The sequence below is a fragment of the Eretmochelys imbricata genome, chromosome 4 (assembly GCF_965152235.1).
Source record: "Eretmochelys imbricata isolate rEreImb1 chromosome 4, rEreImb1.hap1, whole genome shotgun sequence".
Classification (NCBI taxonomy): Eukaryota; Metazoa; Chordata; order Testudines; family Cheloniidae; genus Eretmochelys; species Eretmochelys imbricata.
In genome coordinates this window covers 5,385,424-5,403,031 of record NC_135575.1, presented here as the reverse complement: position 1 = coordinate 5,403,031, position 17,608 = coordinate 5,385,424, and the positions used below count along the sequence as shown (strand labels likewise).

Below are 17,608 nucleotides of genomic sequence, written 5' to 3'. Positions count from 1 at the left end.
GAGCTACAGCTCACTTCAGTATGCATCCGATGAAGTGAGTAAGTGAAGATGAAGTGATGTAGCTCACGAAAGCTTATGCTCAAATAAATTGGTTAGTCTCTAAGGTGCCACAAGTACTCCTTTTCTTTTTAAGAATCCCATAGGAGAGATGGGGACCCTTAAGCCAGGAGGGTGGAAGGGGCACAATCAGAAGATAAGGAGCTAAATGATTCTTTGGCATCAGATTTCACCTGCCTTGGAGGCTGATGAATTATTGACTGCTCTCGAGGTTATTCTTCTGGTAATGAGGATGAGATGCCGTAGGAGACAGAGATCTTAAAGCAAAAGAAAAAAAATTGCATTAAGTGACCCAGAACAGATGGCCTTTATCTGAGAATACTGGAGGAACTAAAGAGCAAAGTAGCTTAGCTACTGTCTAAAATTACATAACTTACTGATTTAAAAACAGCTTCTGTCTCAGAAGAGTTAAGTGGCCATAACTTTCAGGTTTTTTGTTTTTGTTTTTAATCAGTCAAAAGTGAGTAAGATGTTACCTTGTAAAGTCAAGGTAATAAAGAATAATGCAGGAAGTATGAAAATGCCGTTCTAAATAACTGCTACATCATTGGCCTGACTACAGAGCTTGGTTTTAGTCACCTCATCTTAAGAGACATCAGAAATGGAAACGTCTAGAGAAGGACGGTGAATTGATTGGAAACATTGGGGTTTAGGGCTTCAGCACAAAAAGGGATTTAAAAGATTAGGTCTGTTCCCTTTGGAAAGGAGACAAATAGGAGGAGATATTTTATAAGCTTTTTAAAACAATGCTGGTATTAGAGGACAAATAGAATGAAGCTATTTACCCTTTCTTTCAGTACAAGACTAGCAGTTTGTTTATGAAATTAAAAGGCAACAGGCAAAAGAAGGAAATGCTTTCAAACAGAAGATACTAGGCCAGGTTTTAAAAAGAGCTCCTCTGTCCGGGAACTGCCTGGTGCTGAGCTCTTGTGGAAATCTGCCACCTTAACCTGTCTGCGAGGGGAGCCGTGTAGCATAGTAGTGCACAGTTGATCGTGGAGTCTCACTGGTGTGAACAGGAGAGTTGGACTAAATCCTGCCCTGCCTCGTGATGGGGTACGTCGAGTGTAACCCCATGTATTTCAGCGGTTCTACTCTGCATCGGCAACCGTGGCACTGAGAGGAGAGTGTGGGGGGATGGCTCAATTTCCACAGTCACAAAATGGGGCGGTGATAGTTGCCTGTTCTTGGGAGTGTTGCACAGTCCAACAGGGTACGTTCCACAAAGGGCTTTACGGGTAAAGGGGTACTGTAGATGTGTGTGCAGTGCCTAGCTTGTCTCACGGTGAGAGTAGTACCATGTGAACTGCAGAGCCACCTTCCGTCTAGAAAAAAGAGAGCCACATAGGGAGACAGTGCGGGAGAGACTCTAGGCTTGACATAGGCTTGGTACAGGAGTTCGGAAGGGACATGGAGCAAGATTCACCTCTCTGATTCTCATGTATCTCTGCTGGCCCATCAGTGTAAGTTAGAGCAGCTTAGGGAATGTCTGTACGGCACACTCTTTTCAGAGGAATGTCCACATGGGCAGCAGGTGGAGCCTCGCTTTGGGGAGGCTAGACCCCGGCTCCACCCCTCTGCCCATGCTCTCCTCATGGCTGGAGTCCCGAGACCCTCTGCACCTCCCCCCACAACTGCAGGAGCCCCAGGCTGGCGAAGCCCGGAGCCCACCCCCTCCCCGCCACCTTCCCGGCTCTGCTCCCCTCCCCTTCCTCCCCCCCGGAGGAGCCCAACCCCGCTGCCTGGAGTAGCTCAGGGCTGGCAGAAGCCATGCTGTGCCTCCCCTCCCTGGACCCATCCCACGCAGGGGAAAAGCATCTGTTAGAAGATACTTTTGATATGCCCCATGCAGGTTCCAGGGCAGCTGAGGGCAGCTCCCCAACCACCCCGGAACCTGCATGGGGCATAATAAAGCAAAAACTTCACTGCCAAACCCTGCAGTTGGGGGTCCGGCAGCTGCGGCAGTGCTGGAGGAGGCAGAGCCTCCTCTGGCCTATTATACTCGTTGCCCATGAATGCATAGTACATACACTACATACCCCTCCCCTCTCCTTCTCTCCTCCCATGTGTATAAATAGCAGTGTAGGGGTGAGGCTCTGCTTAGGCAAGTAAAGACACTCCTGAGCCTGTGGGTATGTACCCAAGTAAATACCCACAGAACTCTCTACTTGCCGAAGCCTTGCCTTTTCATCTACGCTGGTATTTTTAGCAGTGTAGCGTCCTGCAGCTGGATTCTTTCCTCACTGCAAGGAAAGGCTCCTGCGATGGGGAGGTGCCGGAGCCTTTCTCCTCTGCCTCCCTCCTGCCACAGCCTTTCACTGACACATGTAGCTATGCAAAGCAGGATGGATGTAGCCTGTTTTTCACTGCGGTGTGTAGCTATTCATACCCTACATGCTGCCGAAAAAGATTTGCAGCATAGATGTAGCCTTAGATGCAGCATAGATGTAGTCTGTGAAGTGGTGTAGTGTGGGCATGCCCTACCCAATCCCTATGCTGGATTGGGAGAGAGGCATCTGGCATAGAAGCCAGCTGTGCCCCTACACTTAAAGGAATTCTGTACATTTTTAGTTCAGCTTGTTGGGAACAGTTATGGAGAGATGCCTCATTCTCTGCATACGCTGATTACTGTACGGTAGTGCCTTGACAAGTCAGGTTTAAAGAGAGATCTATGACGAGACAAGGGACCCATGCTGCTATGCCCTCTCCGCTTTAGAGGAGGGACATTAATTCAGCACATTAAGTTCCTTTTTGCACTTAAATTTTACATTTGAGAAGGTTCTGAGCAAGTGAAGAAGGCAAGTTAGAATTCCATTCTGTTTCTGTCAGGGTTGAGGTCTTGATCCAGCAAGTTCCTTCTCTCTCTAAGTTGTTGGAGAACCGGACACTTGGCTTGTAAACTTTTCAGGATAGGCTCTTGTCTCATGTCTGCCTATGCACAATTCTGCTGCTGCAGAAATAACTATAGAGTGCGCTATTCAGATATGATGTTGCTGAGTAACTAGTTGAAATGTCAGAAGACTTGATAGAAAAAATGAAGGCATGAATTCAGTCTGAGTCATTCAACAGTAGGTTCTGTTACTACAGGTACAAATAGGAAACTGGGAAACTGACTAGACAAAGTGATAACAAATGCACAAAATAAACTCGGTTTTTTTCTCTACTTTTTCAGTTAAGTGGTCATTTTAGATGTTACTTCTAAAAGTTTAGACAGAACTTTTACATTGATTCTTTTGTGTCCCTCTAAGTTGGGCAAAAAGATCAACTGATAATGAGGGGAAAGAATTTTCTTACTGTTATCAAGCAGACTGGCTGCATATTCTACTGCCCAGTCTGTATAAATCTTAATATATTCAGTTAAAACCCTGAATATAGCTTTAAGATGGACCAAAATAGCTTTAAAGTGACATACATAATATAGTTATATAAATTAGAGAAAAGTGAACACAATGCTATTCAGTAAAGCCAGGACAACCGTGAATTTTAGGAAAACCCCAGTCTGACGGATCAATTGCTTACTAAACACATTTAAGCTTTGGAATGGCCCTGCAGCAAAGGCCATTGCTATAGAGCCACGTTATCTTATTCAGGGAAAAGTTTATTTAGTCACAAGAAAAACTGTTCAAGTGTGTGTGTGTGTGCTCACCCCCTCTGTCGAAAGCCAGGTAATTAAAAATTAAGGCAACATCACTGTGGAGAGAGAGAAGATTCCAACAAGCAAATTAATGAGAAGCTTTTAAGCTTAAATTTAGATATTCTCTTTTGTGTCATAACCTCAGTGTGCCTTAAATGTGTGTAAGTAAAATAAATACATTGGAGCTCTGTCATGCCATCTGAAGTGGCTCACGACTGAGAGTGCCTACCTCCGGGGCAGGCTGTCAAAGGCACGGCAGAGACCCCAAACGGGTGGTTATGTTCTATAATTAGATTTCACTAAGGGCATGGCTACACTGGAAACTTGAAAGCGCTGTCACGGGAGCGCTCCCCCAGCAGCGCTTTGAAGTGTGAGTGTGGTCGTGCGCGAGCACTGGGAGAGTGCTGGTAATCCACCTCCACGCGGGGATTAGCTCCGAGCGCTGGGAGCCTGTTTACACTAGCGCTTTAAAGCGCTCTGACTTGCTGCGCTCAGGGGGTGATTTTTCACACCCCTGAGCTGGCAAATTGGAGCGCTATAAAATGTAAGTGTAGCCAAGCCCTAAACCAGTAATAGACGTGAGCTCCTAAAGTACCAGCATAGTCTTCTAATGGAGCCATAGACACTCATAGACCCTTAGACTGGATTGTCTATCTTGTCACCCAGGCAAGCTGGACAATGTGATCAGTGGTCACTTACACCAAAAATCATGAATATTTCAGGTTACTCCCAGTTCCAAGAGATCAGTCAGTCACCCAGGTCGGTTTGTATCCTAGCTCGCACACGAAAGCCACTGCTGGTGCTTAGTAAACTAACTAGTTAGCTAAGAAAAAGGAATGAGAGTTATTGAGAGGTTAAATCAGGTAAAATATGTATACAGGTGAGTCAGTCTATAATTCCAAATGGTAGCAGAGATATAGTAATCTGCCAGTATTCCCAAAAGTCTCTCAGGGCTACCCAGAATAACTCTGGGGATATCCATAGTCTTGTTCAGTTAATCTGCCCTGTTAGTATCCAAACAGTCCAGATATGAAGAATTTTCCCTTGTGTCCATACTGGGGATGTTGATTAATCGCAATTAACTCACGCAATTAACTCAAAAAAATTCATTGTGATTAATCACTGTTTTAATCACACTGTTAAACAATAGAATACCCCAATTGAAATGTATTAAATATTTTGGATGTTTTTCTACATTTTCCAATATATTGATTTCATTTACAACACAGAATGCAAAGTGTACAGTGCTCACTTTATTTATTACAAATATTTGCACTGTAAAAATGATGAACAAAAGAAATAGTATTTTTCAGTTCACCTCATATTACAACTGTAGTGCAATCTCTTTATTGTGAAAGTGCAATTTACAAATGTAGATTTATTTATTTTTTTTGGTTACATAACTGCACTCAAAAACAAAACAATGTAAAACTTTAGAGCTTACAAGTCCACTTAGTCCTACTTCTTGTTCAGCCAATTGCTCAGACAAACAAGTTGGTTTATATTTGCCAAAGATAACGTTGCCCGATTCTTATTTACAACTTCACCTGAAAGTCAGAACAGATGTTCCCATGGCACTTCTGTAGCTGGCATTGCAAGGTATTTGTGCCAGATATGCTAAACATTCATATGCCCCTTCATGCTTCTTCCACCATTCCAGAAGACATGCTTCCATGCTGATGACACTTGTTAAAAAAATAATACGTTAATTAAATTTGTGACTGAACTCTTTGGGGGAGAATTGTATGTCCCCTGCTCTGTTTTACCCACATTCTGCCATATATTTCATGTTATAGCAGTCTCGGATGATGACCCAGCACGTGTTGTTCGTTTTAAGAACACTTTCACTGCAGATTTGACAAAACACAAAGAAGGTACCGATGTGAGATTTCTAAAGATAGCTACAGCACTCAACCCAAGATTTAAGAATCTGAAGTGCCTTCCAAAATCTGAGAGGGCCGAGGTGTGGAGCAGACTTTCAGAAGTCAGAGCAACATTCCGATGCAGAAACTACAGAACCCTAACCACCGAAAAAGAAAATCAACCTTCTGCTGGTAGCATCTGACTCGGATGATGAAAATGGACATGTGTTGGTCTGCACTGTTTGGATCATTATCGAGCAGAACCTGTCATCAACATGGATGCATGTCCTCTGGAATGGTGATTGAAGCATGAAGGGACAGATAAATCTTTTGCGCATCTGGCATGTAAATGCCTTGCAACGCCATGTGAATGCCTGTTCTCACTTTCAGGTGATATTGTAAACAAGAAACAGGCAGCATTATCTCCTGCAAATGTAAACAAACTTGTTTGTCTGAGCAATTGGCTAAACAAGAAGTAGGATTGAGTGGTCTTGTAGGTGCTAAAGTTTTACATTGTTTTGTTTTTGAGTGCAGTTACTTTTTGTACATAATTCTACATTTGTAAGTTCAGCTTTCATGATAGAGATTGGACTACAGTAGTTTTATTAGGTGAATTGAAAAAATACTATTTTGTTTTTTACAGTGCAAATGTAATCAAACATAAATATAAAGTGAACACTATACGCTTTGTATTCTGTGGTGTACAGTATCTCCTCACTTAATGTTGTAGTTATGTTTCTGAAAAGTGCGACTTTATGCAAAATGATGTTAAGCAAATCCAATTTCCCCATAAGAATTAATGTAAATGGGAGGGGGTTAGGTTCCAGGGAAATTTTTTTCACCAGACAAAATACATTATATACATACACAGTATAAGTTTTAAACTATTTTAAACAAACAGTTTAATATTGTACACAGCAATGAATGATTGTGAAGCTTGGTAGAGGTGGTGGAGTAAGAGGGTGGGATATTTCCCAGGGAATGCCTTGCTGCTAAATGATGAACTAGCATTCAGTTGAGCCCTCAAGGGTTAATACGCTGTTGTTAATGTAGCCTCACTCTTTACAAGGCAGCATGGACTGACGCAGGAGGGAGGAAACAACAGATGCAGGGCAGTAGCTGCAAATACTTCCCTGCAAAAACTGAACATGATGATGAGCCCACGCTATCCAGCTGGAGCGCACCACTCCCTCCTCCTGACGGCACATGCACGGCTGCACAGGTGTTGACTCTTCAAAGTGCTGGGGGGTGTGTGCATGAGTGAGATTGACAGAGAGAGTGAGGTATATTGCCCCTTTAAGTGCTTGACCCCACTTCAACTACGTTGCCCTTTTAAGTAGATCAGCCAGTTCAGACAGGAAGCAGCAGCTTCCAGCAAGCTCCCTCCTTTCTGTCCCTGAGCCCTGTCCCCCTCCTCTGCTTTGTAGAGAGGGGGTACGGAGCAGGGGGCGGGGAAGAGCAGGGGGACATCCTGATATCAGCACCCCTTTCCCCCCCTCCCAGCAAGCAGGAAGTTCCTGGGAGCAGCTCCAAGGCAGAGGGCAGGGCAGGGCAGGGCAGCACTGCAGTGGGGGGAGGGACAGCTGAACTGCTGCTGAGCAGCTGCCCAGCCACAGACCTTACAGGGAATTTAGGGGAGGTGAGGGGGGAGGGAGTTGCCAGTCCCCTGGTTCCAATCCCCACAAGGGAGGGGCTGCTCTTCCAGAGACTCCTGCAAGCCGTGGACAAAGCAGGCAGCTTCCAAAGGACATTATAAGGGAGCGTTGTGCAACTTTAAATGTGCCTGTTCCCTGCTAGATCAGCAACGCGACAACGTTAACCGAGGAGTTACTGCAATTGAAATCAATATATTTGAAAATGTGGACAACATCCAAAACCATTTAAATAAATGGTATTCTATTATTGTTTAACAGTGCAATTAATTGAGATTAATTTTTTTTAATCACATGACAGCCCTAGTCCATACTTATAGCTGCTTCTCACAAACAAGCTGCCTCAGCTCTTTCTTTGAAGCGGGGAGAGAGGAGCACATTTAGAGTCTTTGATCTCTGATCCTCACACACAATGATCACTTGCTGTCAAATGTGCAAAAAATAGCCCTTTCCAGTTAAAGTTCATTTGAGTTACACAAGGCTTCTTTCTCATTTGATGGTTTATTTTAGTTACAGGGGTATATACAATGTAAATGTTTGCTATTACTTTATAACAGGGTACAGATAAGTGAAAACAATGCATGCAGAGACTCATTAGTTTTCATGAATTTTAAACACCAACAACATTCTTGTACATTTAAGAATAACTTTGATCTATACTAGTACGCAAGGGAATTGGCCTGCCTCCCAGCTGAGCATTTGTAACATTCAGTGAGGCCTGAGGTTTTGGCCTGAGTTGGCACCTCATCTGCCAGCGTCACAATCATATCTTCAACAGCATAACTATTTCAGGTTATTCGTGAATGCTTCTCGTTCGTGATCGAACTTGTGTCTAGCATGTAACGCCATTGTTAATTAAAACTTTCTGTGAGTTTCATAGAAGAAATGTCTCAGGAGTTTGCATCACTGTTCTCAGTTTAGAAGAGGTAGGGATGCAACCTTGGCTGTGCCCATTTATTGTATAAGGGTAGAAGTCCATTGGATTCTTAGTCACTGAGGACTTAAGGATGCTTTGAAACAGTTTTTTAACTCAGCTCTTGTTCAGTGGGTTCTCCTTGTGTCAGAATGCTTGAGTGCATTGTCGCTGCCATAGGGGTTTCTGTATGGTACAAAATGTGTCCAAACCCAGTTGCCAAGAGTCAAGTTAGATGGCGAGTTGCTGACCCTGACTAACCCCTCTGCCTAGACCATGGCAAATCGTGTTGGCTAATTCAACTTCTAATAACACAATAGCATTTTGTAATGCAGACCATTTTCCATGAGTGGTAACTGATGCAGCATTCCTACAGTCCCAAAGAAAGGCTAGGTACACGCACTAAGATCTGGAGACTGCATTGTCTGGGGATTATGCATTGTGTGGGAAATCTGGATTCGTAGTTAATGTGAGTTAAGTATTTGGATTGGCTGCATGCAGAAATGTCCAACGTGCAGGTGGAGGGTGTGTGTTGAGTAGTTTGTGTTTTGTCTTTGGTGGGTGACTAAGTAGCAGCATCATGAGAGTCCGTCAGCTTGTTCTTGCGGGTTGGCCTGGGTTCTGATTCTTTGTCTTGGCAGATTCTGAGCTAATGGTGTCTAGGGTAGGGAAATAACCCAGATGCAGATTCTAGGCACGATTACTCTGTTGCCTGTTTCTGTTTGGGGATGATTGTTTTCACTGAGCCTGCTAGATTAGACTGTAATGCCAACAGTGCCCATTTAACTTCAGCTAACATGGTTCTGAAATGTTAATGAATTATGTTATTGCACAGCCAAGTTATGAAAAATGGATTGTAATACAGCACTCTGCACTGTGCCAGCCGCAAGGATCTGTTTATGGCTGGACTGGTTGGTACAAGAAGCCTGCACAACATCATCTGAGCAGCTTGCAAGGTATCCAGTGACTTTGGAGAAATGATAAACCACTTCTGGAGGGGTTCTCCCTTTGGAAAAATTAGAGTATGTAACACACCTGGAGCACCCAAAGGCTTAAACCATGCCCCCGCTCACCCCCCCGCCCAAGGAAAGCACCATCCATTATTATTTGTATTGCTGTAGCACCTAGGAGCCCCAGGATCCCATTGCACTAGGTGCTGCACAAACAGCAGAAATGTGATCCCTGCCCTGAAGAGCTTAAAATCTGTCTATTCCAGTGGTCCCCAAACTGTAGGGGTGCGTGGGCGAACGTTCAGGCAGGCGCGTGGTGGGTCCCAGGCCAGCCTCCACAAGGGATGGGGAGGCAGTGCCACCTACCCCCCGCTGCCCCCAGGCCAGCTCTGCCTCTAGCCCAGTTCTGCCCCCAGCTCTGCCTTCAGCCCAAGTGCCTCTGCAGTAATGGAGTGGGGGGTGAACAGATTCCATGACTGGTAAGGGGGAGGGGGGGCTGAAAGGAAAATTGTGGGCCCCACTGGTGTATTCACTACAGCCAGGTCTCCCAGTCCTCTCTCTGACACAGTTGTGTACCCCAAGGGATAGTGTCATTTACGGTAACACCTGGTTTCATAGACCAATGCCAATGTAAATATATTGAACTTGCTGCTCCACCCTCGTTGGTTGGCCTTCTCCCCCTCGGTGCACTCACTCCCTTTTCTCTTTCCTCCTGTGTCTGCTTGCCTCTTTCCATCTGTCACCTGTGGGATTTTCAGCTCTCCTGATTTTTCCCTCTTTTTAACTCCCTTGCCACCTTATGCTGTGTGCTTCTGCCTCTCCAGTCATTCCCCTTAACCCCCTTGTTCCCTTCAGTCTTCCACCCCCAAATCTGGTTACTCCAGTCATGCATTTCCTTGTGCCTGCCAACTTGCTTTCCTTCAGAGGGGCAGGGGCTGCAGGAGTTGCCCTGCTTGGGAAGGGGGTGAATACAAGGGGGAGACAGGTGAAGGCTGGGAGGCTCGCAGGATGCGGGAGAGGTCTAAGGACCCACTCTGCTGGGCTAGGAGACCCAAAGAGCTGCTGCAGCCTTTGGGTGAGGGCTGCCTTGCTCAGAAGAACAGTTCATGCAGGTGGCTATGGGGGCACTGTCCTAGCACAGTAGTGCCCCAGCAGGGAGCGCTGCAGTCTGCGCTTGCATACAGCGGTGGGAGGGAAGGCAATACACAGTGAGCTGTCCCACTGGGTGTCGGGCAGCCTAGCCTGAGCCGGAATTGTACGATTCTGCTAGCCTGCTAGAGGTGTCTTAAAAAGACACAGCTTTAATATTCATTAAATCTCCTAGAAACTGAGTACCTTTTAAAAGTGATTGAGCTGCTTCTGTTAGATGTGAAATATCAGCTCTTGTGGCTCATTAAGCTGTCTCTGCGTAAAAGAAACGGCTGAGCTAAAACCGGTCTCAGCCACCCTGCAAAGGAGTTGGAACTCCTGGATTTGCACTGAAGTTGGGGGAAGTTCTCATCTCTGGTCAGTCTGTGCGATTGGAAGGAAGGAATGCGGATCATGGAATGGAGACGTGCAGCATGTGTTGGAGAGCTGCATGCTCTAGATGTAGCTAATTCCACACACTAGTAGGCCTGTCTAATAGACTATGGGTTTTAGCGAAGGTGTGCTTGGAGAAAGTACTGTCTGGATTTACATGGAGATAGAAAGCTCTTTATCACAGATTTCAAGACTAAACCCAGTGTCTACGTCAGAACTCCCTTCGTGAGGGAGGGCGTTGCTCTGGGAATTTCCAAATCAACCCTGGCTGATGCTGACTGTGTGGGAATAGCATGTTTTTGCCTTCGCAATCTTAATCTGGAGATAGGGTCCCTTGGGGGTGGGATCCAGAATATTCAGGGTGGAGGGCAGTCCAGCAGCAAAGCGTGGGGTAAGGAAAGTTGCAGGATTTGAAGACCCCAATACAGATATGGTCCTGTAACTTTGTGTAAAATAGTGGGTCTGTGGAAACCACACACGTTCTGATACTGCTCTCAGAGTGGCTGTTAGTGAACCTGAGCACCATGGGAAACTGTGTTGGCATCCAAGGGCGTTAGCTAATGGTAAAGTTCAGCTGGGTGGACTCTTGTGTTTTACAGTCAGAATTGTTAGTTTTCGTTATGGGCAGTCTGTTTCCCTTTTATGTGTGAAAAATATTCTTACGAGACAGTTACGTATATTGTGTGTGTGTTTCATTTCATAAACACCCTTGTTGCTTTTTCAGGTTTTTACCTCCTTTTCTTTTGTCTTGGGGGAGGGGACAGGTGTGCAGTTTTTGTTTTTGTTTCCTCCCTTCTCCCCCTCCCCACCCCAATTGGGGATGATCACAATCCCCTTCCTCCGCACCAGATAACTCTGGAAAATGAACTGCTGAGTGTGGGAATAGCACATAAGTGCTCTTAACATTTCATGTTTCATGAGAAATGTGAAATAGCAAAGTAAACCTACTGGCAGCGCAGGTAGCTGCATTTGGATTAGTAAAGAGAAATTAAGTAGGCATCTGTTACACTTCATGAAACAAGTGGCTCATACAGAGACATATCAGGTTTGGCTGGCACTGGTCATGTGATGCACAGGCAACTTAGACCTTCGTTACCACCTCTGCATCTCTTCCTTTGTCATTACCATGAGCGAAGCGGTTTGGGGACAGTCCAGGATCGCGAAGGCTTGTTTTGCCCAGATTAAGTTGAAAGTCTGAGTGCCATGCGAGGGGAGGCCTCTTGAGTGCAGAACTCAGATGACTCATGAATAGGGTGTGGAGAGCACTGCAACCTTCTGGGGTTTCTTTACGCTATCCTTTCAGTTGCCCCTGACCTAAATTAATAGCTCAATGCATGACTTGGGAAATACTTTTAAATGTTGTCTTAAAGGTGAAAATTCTCTCACTGAAAAAACATTTTTGTCTGCATTGCTCATCACTGAGAGCTGGGGGGCAGCTAAAGCCACCCCCACACTGCACTGCATAACGTGAGCACCCAGTACCAGTGCCAGGTAGAGGGAGACTGCTTTTTTTCTGTCGTTGTCGTGTTTTGTTATCGGAAGATAGAGCTCTCTCGTCATCCTAACCTCTCCTGAAGAAAGGTGAATTACTATCCAGATAAATTTCAGAGTAACAGCCGTGTTAGTCTGTATTCGCAAAAAGAAAAGGAGTCCTTGTGGCACCTTAGAGACTAACCAATTTATTTGAGCATGAGCTTTCGTGAGCTACAGCTCACTTCATCAGATGCATACCGTGGAAACTGCAGCAGACTTTCCACAGTATGTAGTTTCCACGGTATGCATCTGATGAAGTGATCTGTAGCTCACGAAAGCTCATGCTCAAATAAATTGGTTAGTCTCTAAGGTGCCACAAGGACTCCTTTTCTTTATCCAGATAAAGACGTGGTTTGTTGTAACTTAATTAAAATCTTGGATTCAAATGAGAAGCTCTAAGCTAAGTATTCAGAATTCTTTCCCATATAATAGCAAAGGAATAACAGGGTTTGCTCCGAGTTCTGGGTGAAATCTGAGGGCTAGTCTACACTGGCAACACGAAAGTGCTGTCACGGCAGCGCTTTAACATGGCTTGTGTAGTCACGGCAGAGCGCTGGGAGGGAGCTCTCCCAGCACTCTCAAAAAACCACCTCCACCAGCGAGCACCTCCCAGTGCTGGTGCACTGTTTACATTAGCGCTTTATAGTGCTGAAACTTGCGGTGCTCAAGGGGTTTTTTTTTTTCATACCCCTGAGCGGGCAAGTTGTAGCACTGTAAACTGCCAGTGTAGACAACCCCTGAGAGATTGCTGTTGTGGTTTTGTGGAGGACTTTCCACTGTGCTTTGCAAGTGTGAATAATGGAGAGCTTTCTCTGTAGTTAAACAATAAGAGAATACAGTGTTTATGGAGTGCATTTTAAAAAAATCACATTGGGAGTCAAGACTATTAGCATCTGTATGTGCCATACAAATAAAGAATTAACCACTGCATCTTACATGAATATATGGTTCTCCCAGTTACCTTTAAATAGGTGGCTTCTTATCACATAGCTTTCGTTAGATGTTTATTCATCAAATTTTGTTCATGAAAATTAGTAGATGCAACCTAAAATCAGAATTAGTCTTTTAAACATTTTCTCTAATTCGGCTGATTATTTTAGCAGCTGATTCTAACATACAGTCATGCACGTTTTCCTGAATTTCCTTAGTGTAAGGAGGGAGCATGGACTGTCCCAAATAATCCAGCTCAGGAATGCCCAGCATTGTGCCTGAGATTTCTCCAGTTTTAATGTTTGTATTCCATTGCTTTTCAGGGGACGGGGAAAAAACCTGCATTTAGAGCTGTTAGGAATGCATAATTGACGAAAGTAAAATGGATTGCATGCAAACCGCTGGGATCTGGCGATAAGGGGGAGAGAGAGAGAGCAGTGATTTCAGGATTGGAGCCGTTATCTTTGCAGCCCACCGAAAGTGGGGGAGGGGGGATGTTTAACTCTTAGCAAGAATGGAAAGCCCTTTAATTCACTCAGCAGCAACAGAGGCTATGCACTCAGCCCACCCCAAGCGGGTGAGTGGGGGAAGGGCGCATACTTTCTGAATGAAGGGCAGGGGAGGGGGGTCTAGGGCTTTGTCAGCATGGCCGAGAACACAGACTGCTGAGGTGGAGAGTTAAACTTTGTACTTGGCATCTTGTTTTACACTTGGTCTGGAGGTGGGGACTGACTTTTTGAATGCAGCTTAGACTCAGCTCTACGTGAATGTGGTAATAGCTGAGGGAGGACTCCAGCCCGTATGTGGGTGGTGTGACTGGGGCTATACTGCTGGAGGTGTCCCAGGGAATGCAAGCCAACCCAGCCCATGTTCCTCCTGGGACTCCCAGCTCATGCACTGCAGAGGGAGCCCCACCAGTTTGTGAGTGTGCACCCCTCTTGCCCCTGCAACGTTCTGTTGGCTTTTCTGTTTGCTTTGGTATGTCCTCTCGCCATGCTCTCCTCCATGAGGCTAAAGCGGTCTTGTGCAATGTCTGGGCTCCTCACCTGCGTTCTGCCACGCCCTTGTGCAGGGTGTGTGCTGGAGAAGCTTGGCTGGTGGTGCTGTTCTGTTTAACGCAGTGCAGGCATAGGTAAGAGTCTCCCATTCATGTGTCAGAAGATGTGGTCAGTCGCGCTGGGGCATGATGTTTTTTTAAATGAATTTTAGCACTTGACACACTCTTCTCTATCTCCCTATCCCAATTCGCAGAAAAGTAACTTGCCAGTTGACCATTTAAAGACATCATGGTTCTCTGTGTAAAAGGAATATGGGTAACTGCATTCTGCCTATCTATATTACTCATGGAGTTTCAGTAGGACATGGTCTGCTACTCCTCCTGTCCTGGGTGCTCCACACTGGAGGTGGTTGCATTTCTGTTAGATTATATTAAATGATCCTTTTGTGTGCTAATGAATCTGCAAGGCAGGGTGGATAAAAATCAATGTTTAAAAACAAATTATTTTTTTATTTTTGTTTAAATTACAATATGTTTAAACACAGTTATTTTGAAAGAAAAAATGAAATCTGAATTTAAAACAAAATTAGTTAAAGCTGAATTTATTATAATCTCTTAAAACATTTAAATAAAAAATAAACTTTGTTAAACCCATGAGCCTCTGTCAGAAACTTGAGTTAAAAGGCTGCTTTTCTGTATAAAGAGAGAATTGGGGGAAAACGTCTCACTTTGGAGGTCAGGCTTTATAAATATGGCACAATAGGTCATGTGCTGTGTTAAGGGCTTGATCCTGTGGGGGGACCCAGAGGCTGTGCTCTTCGGAGCAAGAGGCTGGAAAAGTCATCAGAGATATTGGGACCTGGCCTCTGACTCTAAGAGACATCGTCATTTAGCTCATCAGAATCACCCACTGAGCCCACCTGGAGTCTCATACTCCTGTTTTATAGCTTCTCCCCATCTGAGCTCTGATTTTCTCAGTTCTGAAATTATGAATATTTATGACTCCACCCATCATTCACCATTTTCTGACATACTAAAAATGTACAGGTTATAAGAATCTGAAAATATTAAGGTATATGATTGCTTAAATAAATGTATATAGTTGTAGTGGACCCTCCTAGGTAGCAAAAAGATGCACCAAATCTAGTGTAAAGGCTCTAGTTAGTTGTAAATCAGCATTTTTTAATGGTTAGATCAGCTAATGACAATGCACCGTTTTTAGAAATGAACTGAAATACAAATGGAGAAGTTGATTTTAAATTGAGGCTTTTCACTTTAAATCAGTCCACCCAAAGTGCTTTGGAATCATTTTGAATGGAAAGCACTGTATAAAGGGGAGACCACTGTACCTACAAACTAAAAATATTAAGGAAAATCCAACAAGTGATTGTGTCAGAGTCAGGAATACCTGTAAAGCCAATTATACAGCTTGCTAGAAGACGGACTCCAAACTTGTCAGCACATAATAAATCACATCATCCAGCTCCTTTTAGCTATTATGGGCCAGTCACGTTCTTACATTTTGAGGGTTTTTTCGTTCCAGAGAGTTGGAGGTAGTTTGGCATGGGCTGCAGTTAAATCAGTTTGTTGTATGTTAAGAAAAGTGAGAACCCTTTTAGGTCCAAATAGAGTAGTGCCCTTTCGGGCATGTGTAGTTTCTGGTAGCATGAAAGAAATACACTTTCAGACTTGCATCTTATGAAGAGGGCATCTGTGGTAAGAATAGAAAAATCCTCAGTGTTCTTCTCTTAGCTTCTGGCAGTTCTCCAGATGGTCTGGAAAAGTACTGTTCATGCTGGCATTCCAGCCATGCAGTGTTCAAACTGTATCACCTCTTTGCGCAATAATGCAGTGGTGTCATCCCAGAGCAAGGAGGTAATAGTCCTTCCCCAGGTGGCTAAGAAAAGATCACACCTACCGTGCTATAGCAAGAGAGATGTAGGGTAAAATTTTCAAAAGTCCCATCTCAGAGATGGCTGGAAAGCCGAACTGTCAGTGCCTTTTAATGTCAGCTTGTCCCCTAAAACGCGTGCTTTTTAAAACTTTACACATAGACAAATTGGAGGATAATTCTGAGAAGAACAACAAGAGCAAGTTGGGCTGCTGGGAATGTGTGGTGAATGAGGGATTGCAAGGACCAAATATGAAGACACAGGGTGGAAATGTAGGATTACTACTTGTTCTGGCATTAAATAGGCAAGTTAATTCTTTCAGGCTGGCATTTGGCATGTCTGCTCTCAACTGGAGTGTTTTGTGCCTCATTTCACAGATGGTCATGTGTCTGGTTTTGAGTTATTGTGATCCTGCATTAGCATCACCTGATTTAATAGCTGCACATGTGCTGTGGAAACTGCAAAGGGAAATAATTAAACGTAGGATGCACATCTTTCCAGAGTAGGGACCACGATGCCGCTGTTCAGCTCGAGCATGGCGCTGCGTGGGCATGCTCTGGAGATGGCTGCTTCGAGTTATGTGCATTCAGCACTCGAAGCAGCCGCGCTGCTCTTCCTGTTCCTCTGGCACTGGGAGGGCAGGATTAGCCAGAGCTCTGTAGAGTTGGTTCCAGGGATAGTGCTTCAGGGCACGGTGGTACAGAGAGCAGTGAGGGGGATCAATAATAAAATAGGGGCTCTTCACAGAGTTGGGTTTTTGTATTGAAAGCTTTTGCTCAGAAAAGGCCTGTGTGATAAATTCTTGATGTTACTGCAATTTTCTATTTTCATGACATTTTCCTCCCATCTTTTTACCAAAACGTTTACCCAAACCATTATAAAACCTCTTTGTTCGCCAAAAACTGTTTTCTTACAGAGATTTGGATTTTTAGTAAACAAAACTTGTGTAAAAATTCAGTGTTATGCAAAATTTCATGAAAAACAGAAATCTGTTTTGACGCTGGGGAAATGGGAACAATGTCAAAACCTCAGTTTTCCAAGACAGACTGTGGTTTTTTCAACCAGCTCTAGTTGTTAACTTTCTGTTCTCTTCTTTCCCCATCTTTTTTTGTTTTTGCTTTTATTTCAATCCTAGTAGCAGTAAAAATGGAGGTACAATAACTGATCCCTTTGGCTGGCGGGGTTGCTTTGTGGTTAGTTGGTAGCATCCCGGGGGTGCTGTCGCCCTTGGGGTCTTGTCGATGACTCTGGCAGGTTCCCAAGTAGCTCTCTCACAGCCAGCTAGAAGTAAGAGATGCAGAAAAGGGGGCAAATGCCCCCTTGATTCAATGGCTTAGTCAGATACAACAGAAGGGGCAGAGTAGAGCTTAAATCTCCCCTAGGCTGTAGCCCCATAGCAGATACAGAGCTGAGTCAGTACTTGGGGGTAATTACCTCTAAGTACAGATCTGTAAGTTCTCCTAGGTGGAGTCACGCATAGTGGGTGCCCCATGCCTCCTGCTTATTGTTGCTTATCACGTAAGCTGCAGGCCCCTGCTAGCTGCAGCCTGGCTCTCTGCTTCCCAGCCAGTGTCCCTCACCCAGCTTGTAGGATGCTGCTGGCTGTGCTGGATTGCAAGCGTGAGGGCAGGCTCTGCTGAGGGAGGGGAAGGAAAGCCAGCATGCTT

The 17,608-nt window shown here is 44.7% G+C and overlaps 1 protein-coding gene across 7 annotated transcripts in view; it reads left to right on the top strand.

Moving 5' to 3' along the window:
* The window catches only part of MFHAS1 (multifunctional ROCO family signaling regulator 1), a 117,879-nt gene that overhangs the window by 36,689 nt on the left and 63,582 nt on the right, over positions 1–17,608 (top strand). Inside the window, exon 3 of one of the 7 annotated variants that reach the window (XM_077814814.1) lies at positions 5,488–5,833. The exons of the other annotated variants lie outside the window; for them this stretch is intronic. Coding sequence (XP_077670940.1) covers positions 5,488–5,756 — 269 coding nt within the window. The 3' untranslated portion in view covers positions 5,757–5,833. Of the gene's footprint in view, positions 1–5,487; positions 5,834–17,608 lie in introns of those variants that run through there. 7 annotated transcript variants of the gene reach the window in all.